This window comes from Rousettus aegyptiacus, unplaced genomic scaffold (genome assembly GCF_014176215.1).
Source record: "Rousettus aegyptiacus isolate mRouAeg1 unplaced genomic scaffold, mRouAeg1.p scaffold_m13_p_1, whole genome shotgun sequence".
In the NCBI taxonomy this organism is placed as follows: domain Eukaryota; kingdom Metazoa; phylum Chordata; class Mammalia; order Chiroptera; family Pteropodidae; genus Rousettus; species Rousettus aegyptiacus.
In genome coordinates, this window is record NW_023416284.1 from 19,937,305 (window position 1) to 19,955,528 (window position 18,224).

General features: G+C 48.6%; 1 protein-coding gene across 2 annotated transcripts; it reads left to right on the top strand.

Moving 5' to 3' along the window:
* Positions 1–1,485: 1,485 nt before the first annotated feature.
* On the top strand, positions 1,486–15,976 carry TXLNA (taxilin alpha). Of its 2 annotated transcripts, none has more exons than XM_016150439.2 (11): positions 1,486–1,597; positions 2,167–2,376; positions 2,937–3,275; positions 4,574–4,665; positions 7,024–7,194; positions 8,570–8,764; positions 10,383–10,502; positions 10,733–10,807; positions 11,315–11,407; positions 11,768–11,863; positions 12,575–15,976. In XM_016150439.2, the coding sequence occupies exons 2-11, from the start codon at positions 2,199–2,201 to the stop codon at positions 12,899–12,901; spliced, it is 1,686 nt and encodes a 561-aa protein (XP_016005925.2). In that variant the 5' UTR covers positions 1,486–1,597; positions 2,167–2,198; the 3' UTR covers positions 12,902–15,976. The 2 variants fall into 2 exon arrangements, with proteins under 2 accessions (XP_016005925.2, XP_016005926.2); XM_016150440.2 differs by having other exon boundaries at positions 1,521–1,637.
* The last annotated feature ends 2,248 nt before the right edge of the window (positions 15,977–18,224 follow it).

Consider the following 18,224-nt stretch of genomic DNA (forward strand, 5'->3'; position numbering starts at 1 on the left):
TTTGTCATTATAGTATTATACCATATTGTTACCTGGTAAAATGTGAACTTGTGCTGCCTAAGGGATGGGAGAAGAGCATTGCCCTGGAGTCTCTGGGAGAAATATTTAACATCTTAAGAGCCCTAAAACAATACCAAATTTGCACAAATTAATGCCTTCTCTGCCCCTGGAAACTAGGCTTCAGGACTAGAGTAGCCAACAGTTTGTCCATTGACCGATTTGTAAGCAAGGAATTTCAGCACCTTACTAATACTGCAAAAGAACTCTAACCAGAGGTAAGAAGCTAGAACAGACTGCACAGCACTAAGACGGCTCTGAAATGACCTCAGAGCTGGGCCTCGAAAAATTGTTTTTGCCAGAAGAGTATTTTGGAAGCTAGAAGAACATCATCTGCAAAAAACTGGGAAGTCCTGGAAATAGTAAAAGTACTTTTGGAGCAAAAAAGGCAGAGGAGATGGGCACGATTGGCTGGAAACAATACAAACCATGTAGATATTAAATTCCAGGTGCATGGGTCGTTAGTTTTTATTCTATTATCTCTAGGAAACCGGATTTTAAAATTTGTGATCTCATATTTGAAGAAAAGTCTGATTTCCCCCTACCCACTTTAAGCCCTAGTGCAACAGAGACTTTGTAGCAGGTGGGCCAGTCAGAGAAAAGCCTCAGGAATCCCCTGAGGCTAAACTTCGCCTTGCAGGGCTCCCTCAGCCCCTTCCAAAGAGGGATTCATGCTGGTAATGGAGAGGGGGAAAAAATATAACTTTTTACAAGTCACCTTGACTCATCCTCACGGAAAGCATGCCATGATGATTATTTTTTATGGCATAGTAGTCCAGTAGGTAAGATGGGTGCTGATGCCATACTTCCTGCTCTAACCACTCGATAGCAATGTGACCTCGGACAAGTTTTCTAATCTTTGCCTTACCGTCCTCAGCTGTAAAATGGGAATAACAAACAGTACTTGAGTTCTGAGAATTAGGCTAGTAGTTACCGTGAAAGCACACAGTAAGCGTCCAAAGAATTGTTATTCAAAGCTTCCACTTGAACACGGAAAGAGGCCCTGGGAGAGAAAAGAATGCCCAGTCACACAACAAATTAGCTCAGGAATGCAATAAAGGTCTGGTGCCCAGACTAGTATTCTGTCTTTTATCCTCAGTTCCCAGACGGTCATACATGTTCACAGCAGAAGGGGAAGGATTGGTGGGGGCGCGCTTGAAAGAACAGCCAGGCGTAAGGCTCTGAGAGCTGAATCATGGCTTCTGTGCGACAGAAACGAAGTTGACGTGGGTACTTGAACATAATGACTGGCTCCTTTCGGACCTCCTGGGTATCCGGCTCCTAGGGCTAAAGCCCTTTCTATTGAATCTTGGTCGTTGGGTCAGCCCCGGAGCATGAAGGGATTTGTAGTCCATTCCCTCCCCCGCCTTCACAATTTACCCGCCTCAGGGGCCGTTTCGCTACATCTTTCCCAGCAAGCCCCGCGAGAGCGCTGGCTATTGATTGGCTGTGGCGAGCAGGCGGCTCTGCCGGCAGCGGTTACCCAGGGTTTCCGGTGCGAGGCCAGAGCGGGCGAAGCTGTCCGGACGTCGGCAGTGGGGTGTGTACCGCGGCGGCTAGAGGGACGAAGCGCTCAGAGGGTCTGTGGACCAGGGTGCTTTCGGCCACTCGGGGGGAATCACGCAGATTCCGCGCGTGGGCTCAGATATGGGTGGGGGGGGGGGACAAGGCTGAGGCTTTGTGCGCATGCGCGGGCGGGTGGCGCGCGCCGCCCGAGGGCGCGCGGGGCGTGGGTGGGTGTGTGCGCGCGCGCGGGGGGGTCCACGTGGGGCCGGGGGGGCGGGGAATCAAGCGTCCAGCCACGTCAGTCTTGGGCCGGGAACCTCTCCCGCGCTCGGCCTGTAGTGAGAGGGGTCCGCGTTGTGCCGGAAAGAGGCTTCAGCAAAAAGGAGGCCTCTCCTCCCCCTCTCCTGGAGCAGCGCCCCGAAAACCTGCTTGGGCACATCAGGCTCCCCTGACCATCCAGAGAAAGGGAGAACCATTGGCTCCCTCCGGTGAACGCCGGCCAGTTTATTTTAAGAAGCTGTGTGCACCCACTGTTGGGATCTCTTATCCAGGCTGAGAAGAATTTCAAAGTCTGGAAAATAGCAAATGTGCTTATTCCTACAGGATCTGCTTCTCACCTACCATTGCAAACCACAATGAAGAACCAAGACAAAAAGAATGGGGCTGCCAAGCAATCAGGCAACACTTCCAATCCAAAAAGCAACGCAGGGCAAGCGGAAGCAGGACCAGAAGGAGCCCAGGGGCTGACCAGCCACTCTGCCTCTGCAACAGAAGCTGAAGGTTCCAGCAGCCACGCTTCAGGGAAGACTGAGGGTGTGTACCAGCTCAGCTTTTCTAGCGGGCAGTAGGAGTTTGTGGTGTGTCAGTATAGCTTCTGAAGTTAGAGGCCATTGTTACCCAGAAAGAAGGAAATTTAAATTGAGGGTAGGACAGTGCTGAGTCTTTGCCATCCCCACGATGTTTGGGGGAAGGCTCTGACAGAATTAAATTAGGCAATAGTCAAATGAGACACCCAGCCAGCAAATCCAGAATAAAAACACCTCAGTGGGTAACTGCTCTTTATACTCGAGGCATTTCTAAAACTTTTAATAGCAAGAAATGACTTCTGTGGGGAGGAAAAGGAGATGGGCTAGACATTGAGCTCCTGCTACCTGCTATCCCTTTGTGCCGGATATTTTACTCGATTTCTTTTATGCTCACAACAGATATGATTAGGTGACAATGAGAAATAGACGTACCATTTTATAGGTAAATAAACAGGTGTAAAGAAGTTAGGCAACATTTAACCCAAACCAGTAAGTTTGGGATCTGATCCCAATCAGTGGTATAACCAAATTATTTATCAGTGTGCCCCACATCCTCTCCTGCTATAGGAGCACAAGCCAAAACTGCTCCATCCGGGGCCCTCCGCGATGTCTCTGAGGAGCTGAGCCGGCAGTTGGAAGACATCCTGAGTACATACTGTGTGGACAACAATCAGGGGGGCCCAAGTGAGGATGGGGCCCAAGGTGAGCCTGCTGAAACTGAAGATGCAGAGAAGTCCCGGACCTATGCCTCGAGGAATGGGGAGCCTGAGCCAGAGACCCCAGTAGTCAATGGTGAGAAGGAGATCTCCAAGGGAGAGCCAGGCACAGACGAGATCCGGGCAAGTGATGAGGTCGGAGACCGAGACCACCGAAGGCCACAGGAGAAGAAGAAAGCCAAGGGTCTGGGTGAGCAGAGGGCAGCTACTTGTGAGGCTAGTGAGAGGAGGGAGTTTGAACCCCACTTCTGAGAAAAGCAAATCACACTAGTTTAATCAAAGTCAGGGCTGTGGGGCTATAGCACAGTGCTGTGCAGGTTGTTCATTACACAAGGGCTTCTGGCCTTGGGAGCAAGTGGGAATCAAAATCCAACCTGCTTCTCGTGGGGAAATGGAAAGTAGGAGGCCTGGGTGACTCCTCTGCAAGCCAGCACTGTTTCTGTCCTGCTGTGCGACCTTGAGCAAGGCCTTTCCTCTCTCTGGTTCTCAGTCGTCACTTTTCTACGGTAAGAGAATTGGACTAGACCAGGGTTGAGAACACAAGTAAGCCAAGATAGCCAGGGAGCCCCATGAGGGCTAAGAGAGTGCCTACTTCATCCAAAGAGTTGACTGTTCCCAGCTAGTTGATAGCATATAAAGCTACAGGCTAAGTCTAGCCAGCCTTTTATTATTTTTCTTAATACAAGCCAGTAATCTACAGTTGTGCAATCTTTAGATTTTTAACAGTTGCCAATGTGCTAGGAACCAGACAAAACTCACCTGTGGGTTGGATTTGGCCTGTATGTCAGTGATTTGTTGTCTCTACCCTGATTTCTTGGAGCCTCCCAGGGTTGCCACTTCAGAAGCATAATGCTGTGCTATGTACAGGGCTGGTGTGTGTTAAAAGAATCAAAATCAGGTAGTATTATGCCCATGTCTTAGTCCTTGCTCCCCCACCCCCTAACTGACACCCTAATTTAAAGGTTTCTTTGTTTTTAATCTTAGGATCAGATATTAGAAGGTATATTCATTTTAAAGTTCACCAGTTAGCTACTTCTGTTGATAAAAGTTAGTGGTTCTCAAGGAGACCTGTTCTTTTGCACCCTTCCTATTTCAAAATGACCTTCCTTGCGTTGAAACAGTAGCGTTGAATTCACGGGTAGAACTCCTCTCTTTCACTTGGTGGTAGAGCAGGCAGGTTTTTTTTCCCCCCACTGCTAGTGCTCACCAAGGAGATGATACAGAGATTCAGTTATTCATTTAATAAGTATTTGTCGAGCATGTCCACTTTGATGAGCATTAGAGATAGCTCTGGGCTATAATGATAGGCAGAATTCAGTTGGTCTCAGATCTCATGAAGCACATGGACTAGCAGAGAAGGCAATCAGTTCAACAAACAAATATAAAGTATGATAGGGGAGAGCTGCCTCAAGGCAAAGAGTGTGGGCCCAGGTCTGTAGGGGAATCCCAGAGAAGGGGATACATGCCTTTGCTCCCTGTGCTTTGCAGGAAAGGAGATCACGTTACTGATGCAAACATTGAACACTCTGAGCACCCCGGAGGAGAAGCTGGCAGCTCTGTGCAAGAAGTATGCGGAACTGGTCAGTTTTCCCCCTTCTCACATCCTGCCTGCCTTGGAAAGTCTGTAGGCCACCTGGCATGGGGTTGTAGGTGGCTTAATTCCTGTTCAACCTCTCTCTGAGCCTTTTCCCCATCTAACTGGAGAGACAGTCAGGTCCCAGCCAGCCTCTTCAGGGCTGACAGTAAGAGGAAAAATTCACATTCCAGTTGTAGAGCCCTAGAGCTCCTTGCCTGAGTCCCAGATACCATGTCATCTCACCCCTGTTTGCTTCAGTATGCATCTCTCCAAAATACGGAAATCCCCAATACCATCATCACACCTAACAGAATTAACAGTAATCACTTGATATTATCTCAATATCCAGTCCATAGTCAAATTTCCTCTTTTGTTTAAAAAAAAAAATCTCTATTTGATCAAGTCCAAATGAGGTCCATTCATTACATGGGGTTATTATGACTTTTTTCCTTTTACTTTAAAGCAGTCTTCATCTTACTGCCCTGCTCTTTTCTGCATGACATTGACTTATTGCAAATCAACTATCCTGTAGTGTGCTCCACTTTCTAGCTTTGTGTGGCATTTAACTTGTTCCGTTACCCCCTTAGTTGCTGTAAATAAAGTGGAAGTTAGCTCTAGAAGCTTGATCAAATTCAAGTTCAACTTCTTTGACAAGAACTCATTATAAATGGTACTCTGCACTTCACGTTTCTTCGCGGGAAGAAAGTGTGGTCATCCCACCTTAAGTGGTGAAAGATTGTTCAGTGGGTTCAGGGGGCACCAACGTGGTCCCTCCTGTGTCAGGTTCCCATTAGAATTTGAATTAATAGATGCATCCACTGAAGGTTATTGCCTAATTACTTATTTTTAAATTCTTTCAGTCCATTTATATTAATTAGCTGGAATTCTCTTGTAAGAAATCTTTCCTACATATAAAACAGAGAAAATTATACCTGCCTGTTGGGTTTAATAATGAAGAAAAGGATATGAAAAAGATCCCATCCTTTCAGAATGACCAGCCCAGGAAAGATTGACGATTGCAGAAGAGGAGGAAGGGAGTTGTTAGGATGATGTTCACGAGTAGATGAAAAAAGATGAGGTCTGGTGCACCAGCAGAGGGGTCAGCTGTGGTGAGAAGCATGGCCAGGTACTTGTGACTGGAGAAGAGGGCAGGTGCTGGTGGACTGGCAGATAGCGAGCTCCTCTGGTTATTTCTGTGTTCTCAGGAAAGTAGAAATGATAGTTTTAGCTGGGGCAGGGGAAATTTGAAGAGGAGTAGTTGTCTAGAAGAGTATGAATGTAGTAGGTCCGGTAGGCAAACCGAGGTCTTCCTGAAAGTGGTGGTCATGAATTTAAAGTGAGATTCTTCATGAACAGTTGCTCCAGTGCCGGTGCAGGGTTAGCAGGAGGTTGATATACCAAGGTTGGGGTTTTTCTGAGAAAGGGGCCAGAGAGTCGAGGGTGTAAGGAATCTAAGCAGGGTGAGAAGGTATGTCATTAGTTAAAGGAAAGTGAAAGGATGGTTTGGTCATTGGACTGGAGATCCAATAGGGTAGGGGACCTTCTGGGACCATGGATATTGGAAGGAATGACCTAGGAAGATAGGTAGGTGATGGACTGGCCTGGGACGAGATAACGGAGATGGGTGGGGATCTGGGTTTTGACAGACTGGTCCATTGAAATGTGGCCAGTCTGAATCTGGATGTGCTGTAAGTGGAAGATACACATTGGATTTAACAGACCTAAGGAAAAGGAAGATTGTAAAACATCTCAAATTTTTTACATCAATTCCAGGTTGAAATAATATTCAGATGTCAAAGTTAATTTCACCTTTTTATTTTTTTCAATATGGCCGCTAGAAAAATTTTAATTACATAGTTGAGTCGCATTTTATATCTACTGTACAACATGAATAGGCTCATGGGAGGGGAGCTGAGCTAGAACACAAGGTCTGAGGAGGAGGTTAAGGACTGTGAGGCCAGGGAGTCAGAAGGGTTGTCTGTCAGTGATGAAAAGACTACAACATTAATAGGAATTATGTAAAAAAAAGAAATGGTGAATCAGTACTAAAATCTTAGAGCAATAAAAAGGAGTGACAGTGTCCCAAGGGTTGGGAGAATGTAATGGTTTGAGAGTCTTGAGAGCTTTGTCTCTGGAGTCAGAGCTGGGAGAGAAACTGGGATCTGCTGGCTGCATGTCTCTGCTTGTCCTGTCTAAGTATCCATTTCTGTAACTCTGAGTTACAGGGCCCTTGCGGTTATTGTAAGGAGCAAATGGAGCACCCACAGTGTCCAGCCTGAGCTGTTATGGGTAGAGTCAGGAGAGACCTGGGATCCCCATGAGGAGAGCCCTGTAGGGTGCTTACCTGCCTTTCTGTCCTCAGCTGGAGGAACATCGAAACTCCCAGAAACAGATGAAGCTCCTGCAGAAGAAACAGAGCCAGCTGGTGCAAGAGAAAGACCACCTGCGCGGCGAGCATAGCAAGGCCATCCTGGCCCGCAGCAAGCTTGAGAGCCTGTGCCGTGAGCTGCAGCGCCATAACCGTTCCCTCAAGGTAGGCTGGCCAGGCCCCTGGGAGGGATGGCTGGTTTCTTCAACTTCCGCTTAACTTTTGGTGGCTTTCCCCGTAAAAACTAGCACAGACTTTTCAGTATAGAAGTAGATCTCCCCAGTAAATGCCCTGCCTTAGCGAGAGCTACTTGTAACAATTTGACATGTACTTGTATTAGGTAAGGTAAAGGCCAAGGAGCTAAGAAAACCCAGAGTGCAAGAATTCAGTTCTCAGTTCCATAGCAGCCCCTGGGTGAGCTAGTGGGCAGCTCCTGCTAGCTGAGCAGCTCTTCTCCCGGAGTTGGTCAGTCGGGAATGTGTATCCTTCTTGTTTTGCTTCCCATGGGATGGGGTCACTCTGGTTAAAGCTTAGTCACTGCTGTGACTTCCAGATCGTGTTTGTATGCATATCCTTTATATCTTTCTTATAAAATTAGGATGAGTAAATATATAATATTTTGCAAATTGTTTTGCTCATTTTTAGTTTGTCTTTTAAAACATTACAAATTTATTATAAATTTAATGTAAGGGGTTCAAAGGTGACAAAACCATAACAAAATAAAGGTAATAGTTGCTCACTATGCTCAACTTCAGTGCCCAGCAGAAACCACTGGGAAGTAAACCTACTTATATGTAAATTTAAGTATGGTCTTCTGTCTCAGTACAGTTTTTAAAGTGAAGTTATTAATACATGTATTGTTTCATTTTCTCAGTTTACACAATGCCTTATCTTTTCCTGTCAGTGTATATAGCACTATCTTATTCTTTTTAACATCATTGTATGGATATATACCGTATTTTATCAGTGGCCTAGTTAAGGTATTTTGTGGCTGTCTTTTTTTTCACTATTATACATGTAGAGCTATGGTGAAAATTGTTATATGTATCCCTGGCTAATTATATAGAATTTATCCATAGGATAAATCTCAGAAGTGAAATGTCTACATCAAAGACTATGCAAATTTTAATGATTTTGCCAGGTTGCCTTCTCACCAAAAATGTCTGAGTGTCTAATTCTGCATGACCTTGCCAACCCCGGGTGTTACTAAATTTTAACTATTTGATCAGGACTACTTAGGCCTTCCAGAACTATTCTGAGCGCTACAATAGGCTTCAGGAAATTCAAAATTCTTTAGAATGTTACTTACATATATGACTGCATTTTTCTAGGGAATCTCTCATTTGCTCTCACCTGATATACAGAAGGGTCCATTAGGAGCCCACCTTGCATGACATCTTGGAGCCTGGCTACTCCTAGCTTTGAGAGCAGGGTTAGGGGTGAGACATTAATAGAGACCATCTTGGATTGGTTGGGGGAGCCTTGTGAGGCTGACTGGGGAGCAGTAGATGATGGAGCTGGGGCTGACTTCTCTGCCCAGGAAGAAGGTGTGCAGCGGGCCCGGGAAGAGGAGGAGAAACGCAAGGAGGTGACTTCGCACTTCCAGGTGACACTGAATGACATTCAGCTACAGATGGAACAGCACAATGAGCGCAATTCTAAGCTGCGCCAGGAGAATATGGAGCTGGCCGAGAGGCTCAAGAAGCTGATTGAGCAGTACGAGCTGCGAGAGGAGGTAAGGTGTCACGGACAGTCTTCACAGTCAGGGAATGGGGAGGTTCTGGTGCGCGGCAGGCACGGGGACAGCACTTTGAAACCCCATTCTCCCATTCCTCTCCTTTCTTACGAGGGGAGCAGTTTTTAAATGGGGCTGTGTTCATGTACTGTGTATTACATAGCACCCCCAGGTCAGACATGTTAATATTTATGTAATTAAACTCCTGAGTGTACTCATCTAAATTATAGTTAGCCATACAATGGTACAGGTCAGGTTCATCTGCCAGCTTATGACAGTGTCAGTTTTCAGAGTTTTTTAGAATTTGAAATCACAGGGGAGGAGCTGGACCTGTGGTCAGTGATCAACTCCAGGGGCTGTGTTCTCTGATTCCTTACTGTTCTGCTGCCCCTGCCACCAGAAAGGGTAGGATGTCACTGCCTTGGCTAGTGTTGTCTGCTTCTCCAGGCACTCGAATCTCTTGCTTTGGGTCCCCACATGCCAATCACTTGGCTGCTCTGGGCCCCTGTTTTCTCATTGTGAAAGGAGAGACTGGCAGCTATCACAGCGCCAGACCAGGCCCCTTCCCAGACTCTGGGGAAATGGTGACAGGCAGGAGAGGCAAGACCCTGCCCTCTTGGGCCTCTGAGTCCAGTGTGGTAATCATTGTGTTCAGGGCCAAGAGGGCCCTTCCCTAACCCACCCCATCTTTTTTCTGTACTTGGTCCTCTGGGAACAAAGCTGCTTATTATGCATTTGGTTTAAGAGAAGTGGTTTGGTTCTTGTCTCTCAGTACTGAGAGTCATGGAGGCTTCCTGAGCCACCAGAGTAAGGCACCTACTTCAAGTACCTGAGGACTCTTCCCACACCTTCTGCCCAAGACAAAATAAGACTTGTTTCTGCCTGTGGAGGTGGAGGCACAGGGCTCCCAGCCCCATGTTCCTCATTTACACCCCTCCCCTAGTCAAATTCAGGCACTCCCTCTCTGATCCTCTGCACCTCAGATCACAGGTAACTTAAATTCATCATGTCCCAAACTGGACCCCTCCCCAAGCCACCTTCCCTTCCCTTTCCAAAAATATATATAAAATTCCCCACATCCCTATTTTCAGTTGCTTTTACCTTTGAGATAGCACTAAAGTCCACCACCTTCACCCTGTCCCTAGAACCTGGGTTCTAGTTCCCAGGGCTGCTCCTGCGGTTAGGACAGTCATTCCTTGGGATAGCTAATCTTCACCTGTAGGGCAGAGTTCTGCCAACAGAGCTAAGCTGTTGTGCTGGTAGAAGTATTGTTTTTTTGCCCTTTTTTCCCACTTATAAGTGAGTTGGGCTTCAAAAGTGAGAGTGTAAGCCTAGTGGAGTGCACTCTCTTGAGGCCGAAGGTTTAAGTGTGTTCATTACTTGGCTTCCTAGAGTTGATTTCATCCATAAACCCCCATGCTCACCCAGGACAGACTCAGCAGAGAGAAATAGGGGAGGTTGGGAAGCAGACCTTCCAGGGACTTCCTGTGGTGCACATGGGAGTCCAGTATGTCAGACTGAGATGGGAGGCTGGGCTGGAGGGCCTGGTTCCTGCAGTGACTGGGCCTCCCTGAGAAAGGGAGCTCCTGACAAATGGACCCCTTCCCCTTCCCTGCAGCATATCGACAAAGTCTTCAAACACAAGGACCTGCAACAGCAGCTAGTGGACGCCAAGCTCCAGCAGGCCCAGGAGATGCTGAAGGAGGCAGAGGAGAGGCACCAGCGAGAGAAGGATTTTGTGAGGCTTAGGCCCTGTGGGTCGAGGGTGTTGGAGAAGGTGGATTGGGTTTTGGCTTAGCTCATAGATTTCTATGGGAGAGGTTGCTGCCTGTCCAGATGAGGGCACTGTTTCCTCAGACACTAGTCTATGCAGGAAGCTTCAGTGGGTTTTGGTGCGTATGACGGAAAAAAGCCACACACAGCCCCTCAGGGCTTCTGATGAGGTCTGGGGTCCTATCTTGGAAATAGCTCCTCAAAGAGGCAGTGGAGTCCCAGAGGATGTGCGAGCTGATGAAGCAGCAGGAGACCCACCTGAAGCAACAGGTAAGACAGTGTGTATCCTCAACCTGTGCCTCCAAGGTACCCTCACTGGGGGAAGAGAAATAGGACCCTCATTGTAGGACCACTTTAACTGCTGTTTGATCTTGCTGAGCCTTTGTTCTCTCTGGACCCGCCCAGCACCTGTGTGGTGATGACCAGGTGTCTAGGTGAGCTCGAAGGACTTCATTCCTAGTCGAAGGACTTCATTCCTAGTCAGAGGTGTTGTGCTGCTTTAGAGGAGGTGGGGACAGATGGTTGTTTTTAATTACATAAATTATCCTTAATTCTAGAAGAAATGTTTGAAAATAAACATAAAGGCGAAATGTAAGTCACCCCAAATTCTACTTTCCAGGCTTAACATTTTGGATTATACATAGTTTTTGTTTTAAGTAAAAGTGGTATCTCAGTAGAGTTGTTGGGTCAGAGGGCCAAAGGCAGGTCTGAGCATGTTGACCAGAAGTGCCCTCCAGGGAAGCCTAGTCTCAACCTGTGGGTTTCTTTCTCCCTCAGCTTGCCCTATACACAGAGAAGTTTGAGGAGTTCCAGAACACTCTTTCCAAAAGCAGTGAGGTGTTCACCACATTCAAACAGGAGATGGAAAAGGTAACACTGGTCCAGGCTGGGTATGGCTACAGGGACACAAGTTGCTTCATTCTGAATGGGGTGCCTTATGGGCAGCTGTTAACACTAACAGTATGATTGAAGCCAAGGGTGGGGTCACAGCCTTTCCTCCCTCTCAAGGCAAGTGGCATATGCACCCTCTAGATTGTCCTAGAGAAGGGGCCATCTTGTCATTTCCTATTATTGGCAGTATGTGTTTAAATTGTGACATCCTGAGGTGGCACAGAAGGCACTGACTGCCCTGTAATGCCTTGCCCCGTTGAGTCTGTTTCACACCTTGGGGACACATGCACAGACAGCCTGGCCCCCTAATCATTTCCTTCTGCCTGTCACATGACCCAGATGACAAAGAAGATCAAGAAGCTAGAGAAAGAAACCACTATGTACCGGTCCCGGTGGGAGAGCAGCAACAAGGCCCTGCTGGAGATGGCCGAGGAGGTAGGTTGATAGAGTTCTGCAGCTGGGGATGGCGTGTGCAGTTACTGAGTGTCAGGCCCTTTCCTGTACATTCCAGCAACACATGCAGCTAGCACGAGATGGAACTACACTTTACACGCATGTCTTTCCAAGTCCAGGGCACTACCAGCTCTCCCCAGCGCGGGAGGTGGTGAGCCCAGTCATAGTCCTGCAGTGGAAGCACAGAGAACAAATGGAAGAAAGGAGTAAAGGAACAGGAAAAAAGGAGGTGCCAACGATGCTCATAGTTTGTATGTAGAGTGGTCCTGATCATTTGATTTTTGTGCCTTGAGATGTAGAAGAGGAAAGCTCAGTGCTGGAGCAGCTACTGCAGCCAGACCTGCTGAATGTCTCCGGTATGCCAGTTCATGGAACCTTCCCTCTAGGTCTGTGAGGTTGACGTTAGTAGTCCACTTTAACGGATAAGGAGATAGACTCAAAAGCCAAGTAATTCGCCAAAGTTATCTGGTGGATAAACAGAGGAACACAGTGTCTCCAAGCCATGCCCCTCTCCTACTCCACATTGCCCTCAGCTGACAGCCAAATCTTGGCACAAACCAAGGCTGTTTACTTGAAAGGGAACAGCTTTTGACTGCAGTCTACTCCCAGCATTGTCAAAATTATGAATGCTTTTTACCAAGTAACAATGTTGGGTTGATGGCATGGCACTGAGGGCCCTCTTTCTCTTCCTAGAAAACACTCCGGGACAAAGAGCTGGAGGGCCTACAGGTGAAAATCCAGAGGCTGGAGAAGCTGTGCCGGGCACTGCAGACAGAGCGCAATGACCTGAACAAGAGAGTACAGGACTTGAGTGCTGGTGGCCAGGGCCCCCTCACTGACAACAGCCCTGAGCAGAGGCCAGAGGCTGACATTGCCTCCAAGGAGCAGGTTGGCGAGGGGCCCAAGGGTCAAACATCTAGCTCCTCAAGGGCCACAGAAGCCCCTTGCTGTCCTGGAGCACCAAGCACAGAAGCAATAGGCCAAACAGGGTCCCAGGAGCCCACCTCCACCACCGCCTAGGGAGCCAGGCACTGGGGACGTGCTGGGAAGGGAGCAAGCAGCCCAGCCAGGCCTGGCCCTTGCAAGGCTCCCACTGCTAAGCTCCCAGTGCTGAGGCCCAGGGTGCTCTGACCTGGCTGGCATCTGACACTTTGCAGTTTTGGATTTCATGGGTCAGTTTTACGTACATATGACATGTACAAGGCCTCATACATTTATTCGTGTAAGTGTAAAATGGGCTTGCATTGGAGGCGGGGTTTGTACAGATGAAGTCAGTGGCTCTTATGTGAGCTGAAGAGTCCTATAAAAGAACTGTCATCTGTAGCTGCCTTCACAGTGAGCTGGCAGGACAAGTGATTTGAACATTTCCCTGCCTGACTTGAGGCTCAGACCTCTCCCTCCCTGCCCTTCAGGGCTTATGACAAGTGTCACACCCAGGCCTTGACTGTGTTTCTCTTGTTGGTGGGGCTCGGGCAGCTCTGGCTGTCCTAGCAGAGCCTTGGCATAGTTGGTGATCAGACCACTTTCCTGCCTAGGACAAAGGACCTGGAGAATGTGTCTGTGTGGGATGATGCGCTAGTAGGGAGCCCCTCAGGCATCGCTTCCCATGCCCTCTGGTAGTGCCAGGACTAGGCCAATGATGCTTCAGTAGCCTTATCATTCACAGGTGCCTCTCTAGCCTGCACAAATGATTGACGAGATCGCCCAAAGGATTCTTTCTGAAGGTTTTTTGGTTTTTGTTTTTGTTAACATGTGACGCTGTGTATCGAGGATCTTCCGAGGGAGGAGGAGGGATGCTCTAGCAGTGGTGCCTGGGTTCCTGCCCTCCAGTGCCCCACCACCCTCAGCACCCCACCTGGCACCTCTTGCCATGTTGGTGCTCAGGTTTCCTGTTTGATGAAATCAGCTTGTAAGAGAAAGGGCAAGCTTACCTATGGGTTTCAATCCTGGAAGGGCCCTGTTGAGTCCCATCAGCACTGTCTGCAGCATTTGCTGGGCCCTAGGCCCAGCTGTCCCACATGGCTTTATGAGTCTGTTTCTGCACCCTGCCCTGTAAGCCAATGTACAATCCTTGAGATTTATCCCAGTTCCATAGCCCAGGGAATAAGAGCTGAGGTCTGTCCTCCTTGGCATCCCACTTCTTCCTGTGTGGGAGCCTCAGCTCTGGTCTGACAACTAATGGATATAAGTGAGACTCAACAATTGACAGCCCCAGAAATACACAAAATACCTGCAGATACTTGTGTCTGCCCTCATCCTGTCCACTGTCCTCCCCCCCTTCCCTGCCACCCCCCATACTCAGAAAGTTCTGCTGGTTACAAACTTGCTACCAGGGTATTAGCCAGTCTTTGTCCAGAGCAATTTTCTGGGGCAACAGAATGAAGCTTGGATCAGGAAGCAGGCCTCTGCTGGGCTTGGAGTGCTGGACCCCACCTCCAGCCGGCCTCAGCTTCAGTGTAACTGAGGTAGCCATAGACCAAGGTGGATAGGATGGTTGAGCTGCTGCTGCTTGCTGTATTTCCTTGAAGCTAGTTCATTATCATACAGGTCCTTTCATTGTTTACAACCAGCCCACTCTTTCAGACATTAAGTCCCTCTGAAAAAAATAGGTTCACAAAGAGTCGTAAGTACTCCTGAATCATGTTCCGACTTAGACCAGAGATGGCAAATGAATGGCACGCCATTTCCCTTCTGCCCCCGTGGTAGGCACCACTAACCTGCTGCAGAGTATTTCCTACTCATTCCTGGTAGGTAGTTCATTTCTCAAGGTTCCCCCAGCAGCCAGTTTCATTGCTGAGACCTGTTTGCCATCCCTGGCTGAAATACTGCTCTCCTGTGGAGAAGTGTATCCTAAGATCTTTTCTTCCTCTCTGAAATGCCTGTGTCTGAATGGTCCCTGAACATGCCTCTTCCTGTTCCAGTAAGGCTCCCTCCCCCAGCCCTTGTGCCAGGCTGAGGTACACAAGAGCTGCCAACCCCATACAGGGTTTGCTGGGATATGGAAGCCTGGGAGAGGCAAAGCATCTGCCTACTCCCTTTAAAGATCAGGAAGGCCTGCAGTGGCCCACATGATTGCTTGCCTCACTTCAGCTACCTCTTAAAGCCCAAAGGGTTGGGAATCAGAGCTGCAAAGCACAGCAGCCCTCTGAAGCCAAGTCTAGCTACTGTGGAGCTACAGTGAGCAAGGCTTCCCAGCTGGGCTTCCTAAATCAGAAATACAGGCCCTGGGCAGGGTAGAACCTTTCCTTATCTCTAGGCATCCTGGCCAGGCTACTGATGAGGATCCCATTCTTCCTTTAATTCCATTGACCAAATCTTACCAATCACTACAGCTGCTCTGCTTGCTCTGCTTTCCAAAGTCAGCCCAGGTACCTGTGTACTGCCCACACCCGCTGGGAGCCTGGGCCAGAGGCAGGGGAGGTGGTCTGTCTATTAATGAAGGCCAGTGCCTTCCTCACCAGGGCAGGTCCCATGCACATGACCTCAGTTCTAGGACCAAGATTGTGTTGGTTTCTTAGATTGCTAATTTTTCCTCCAGGGGACCACAGTAGGTGAGGCTCACAGCCCTTGGCTCTGCTGACAATAAACTGTTCAGAACCTTGTCCCGCTGAGAGCTTCATGCACACCAGATTCCGAGAGGTGTCAGCAGCACTTTTCTCATTGTTTTCCATAAGGTTTTTGGACCATGGGCTAAGCTCAGGCACTTTTCTGTAAGAGAATGTTATGTCCGTAAAGATGGTTATTTCCCCTCTACTCCATCATGGTGGCCCTGTTGAGGGCTGACCAAGAGGCCTGTGGAGCTGCCCTGGTGTCTGGAGGAGGGCAAGGCCTGCTGCGCTGATTCTCCAGCTGCTGCTCCAGCCCTCCCATCTTGCACAGCACAGAGGTGGTCACCCCAGGGATAGCCGGGCATTTGCCTGGGGGAGGGGCGCTGCCTTCTGTCCCTGTAACTGCTTCCCTTATGGCCCAGCCTGGCCACCCAGATTTGTTTGAAGCTGCGCTGACAGCTTTTTTTGTCTTGTTTTGGTATTCACAACAGCCAGGGATTTTGTTGTATTTTAAACCATATTAAATAAAGAGTCTGTTGCCTTACTAGTTTCTCTCCTGACCTTTGTGGTTATTTGGTGCTTCCAAATCTATCTAGCCATCACTGATTTGTCTGGATCTTCTGCCAAGTCTCTGGGCCCTGAAATCCTGCATCTTCCAAAGTGCCCTCCTTCCAGCAGTCCCCAAAGCTCAGGATGTGGAAGATTAACTTTGGCTGCCCAAGGGAAACCCTTGGCAAAGTTGGTGTGATGCTCATACATAAGAACATCAGAGATATCTTTTACTCAGTTAAAATTGTCCCCGTCCTCTGAAGGCTCACAGGCTAGTGATCGGAAAAGGGACTTTTAGATGTAGAAAGAATGGTGGTGCTATGAGAGCATAAAGGAGGCTCTGTCTCTTTCTGCAAGGGGATAGAGGTGGCTACCTGGAAGGGCCTATGGCCCAAAGGGCAAATAGAAGTTTGACAACTTCATTTAGTAACTAAGTAGTTCACATAACTGCGGGTGCACAGGGAGGGTGGTGGGAGGAGATGCATGGGCCAAATCACTTAGAGCCTGTTGCCAGGTGAAGGACTTTGGGCTAGATCCAAAGGGTGGGGGGATGCACCGAAGCTGTTTACATAGGAAATCAATAGGGTCCACAAGGGGTAGGCAAAAGGCAAGGACAACAGAGATCTAGGCATATGCCATATGCCACTAAGACCTAAGTTAAGATGAGTGGGAAATCTTAGCTGCTATCTGGGGCTATCAGCCATCTTTTGGCAGTGGCCCACCCAAGGGAATAAACACAAAGGGACCTCTGGTTTCCTGTGATTTCGTGCATTCCTTGACAAGACCACATCCTGCATGCAGTTCTTAATTAAGAATGACCAGGTTTCTTACACACTCTTGCTCACTCACCCCAAATCTAGGTGTAAAAGCTGAGGCTCCTTTATAGGAGCCTCATCTGGCACCCTGTTCTTGGGCCTGGGCTTGTCTGGCACAAATGGCAGAGACAAAGTGTCCTTCCCTCTAGGCCTCCACAGGTAGATGTGTCCACGCTGGCTGTGACACTCTCCGCAGAGCCTCCTCCCTTCTAGTCAGGGTCCTAATGGGTTATTTTTCTGTGCTGACCACGTTGGTTCCAGTCAGATCCTTTGGAGGAGGTCAGGGGAGGCCACCACAACTCTTGGATCTCCTAAGCAAAACGGCTCTGAGGGTAACTTCACCCCAGAGGTGCTCCTAGACCCTCTGCCACTTTCCTGGAAGTGCCCCAGTGCCACTCTAGCAGCTTTGGTAGAGGAGAGGGACTTACCAGTTGTCCTCTCTGCCTATGCAGACCCCTCCCTCAGATCCCTGGCTATTGAAAGAGTCCTGAATTAATGTCCGCTTTTGGAACAGTCTGGATGTTGAAAGCACCCCAGAAAGAGCCCTGCTCTAGGGACTGTGGAAAGGGTGCCTCATGCCTCCCTAGCTCAGCCTTAGGCCCAGGCCCCTGGAAGCTGCTCCAGAGGAGGGGCAGGTGGGTGGAGCACCTGTACGTATTGCCCTGGGGCAGCCTGGTCAGGGAAAAGCCTGTCTCCTGTTGCATCAGCTGCTTCTCTGAAGACCTGAGCTGGGAGCCTCTGCCAGGTCTTTAAATAGCTGCCCGGTTGATCCTTGCCCCCCTTCCTAGGACACCAGCAGCGCTGGGTCAGCCTTCATCAGGCCTCAGGTTTCCCTCCGAAGGCTGCAATCAACTGCCAGGTAAAGGCACCAGTTTCCACTGCCCTGATGCTCCCCACACAGGTTTCCTGGGCCTGGGGGTGGGGAGGGGGTGGGCTTGGTCCAGTCACTTCATTAGTTATCGAATACAGCACCCAGCCGCTTACCAGAGTCTGGCTGCTGTGGGGGAAGTGGGAGTGGTGTAACCCACAAGACTATTGTTGACTTTCATTAAAACAGGAAAATGACTGTATCTTCCGTCAGGGTTGTTATGAGGATTTAATGTCCACAAAGTACTTAATATGGAACCTGGACTTACTAGATAGTTGATTGTCTTGCTGTTTCTTCTTCTTGCTGCTGCTTTTGGTGCTTCTTATATGCTGTTATATATATTTGTGCATACATTTTTTTCTCTTCTTCTCCCGCCGCGCCCCCCCCCCCTTCCCGCCGTGCTTTCTGACAAAGCCACCACCATTTTGTAAGAGACTGTAGTTTCTCTCAAAACTGATGGGAAAGTAAAAGAATTTTTAGGTTGCCATCACACAGCCAACGTGGTCACTTTAGTTCAGGTGGGAAGGTAAAGTCACGAGGGACAGCTTAATAAATGTGGGGAC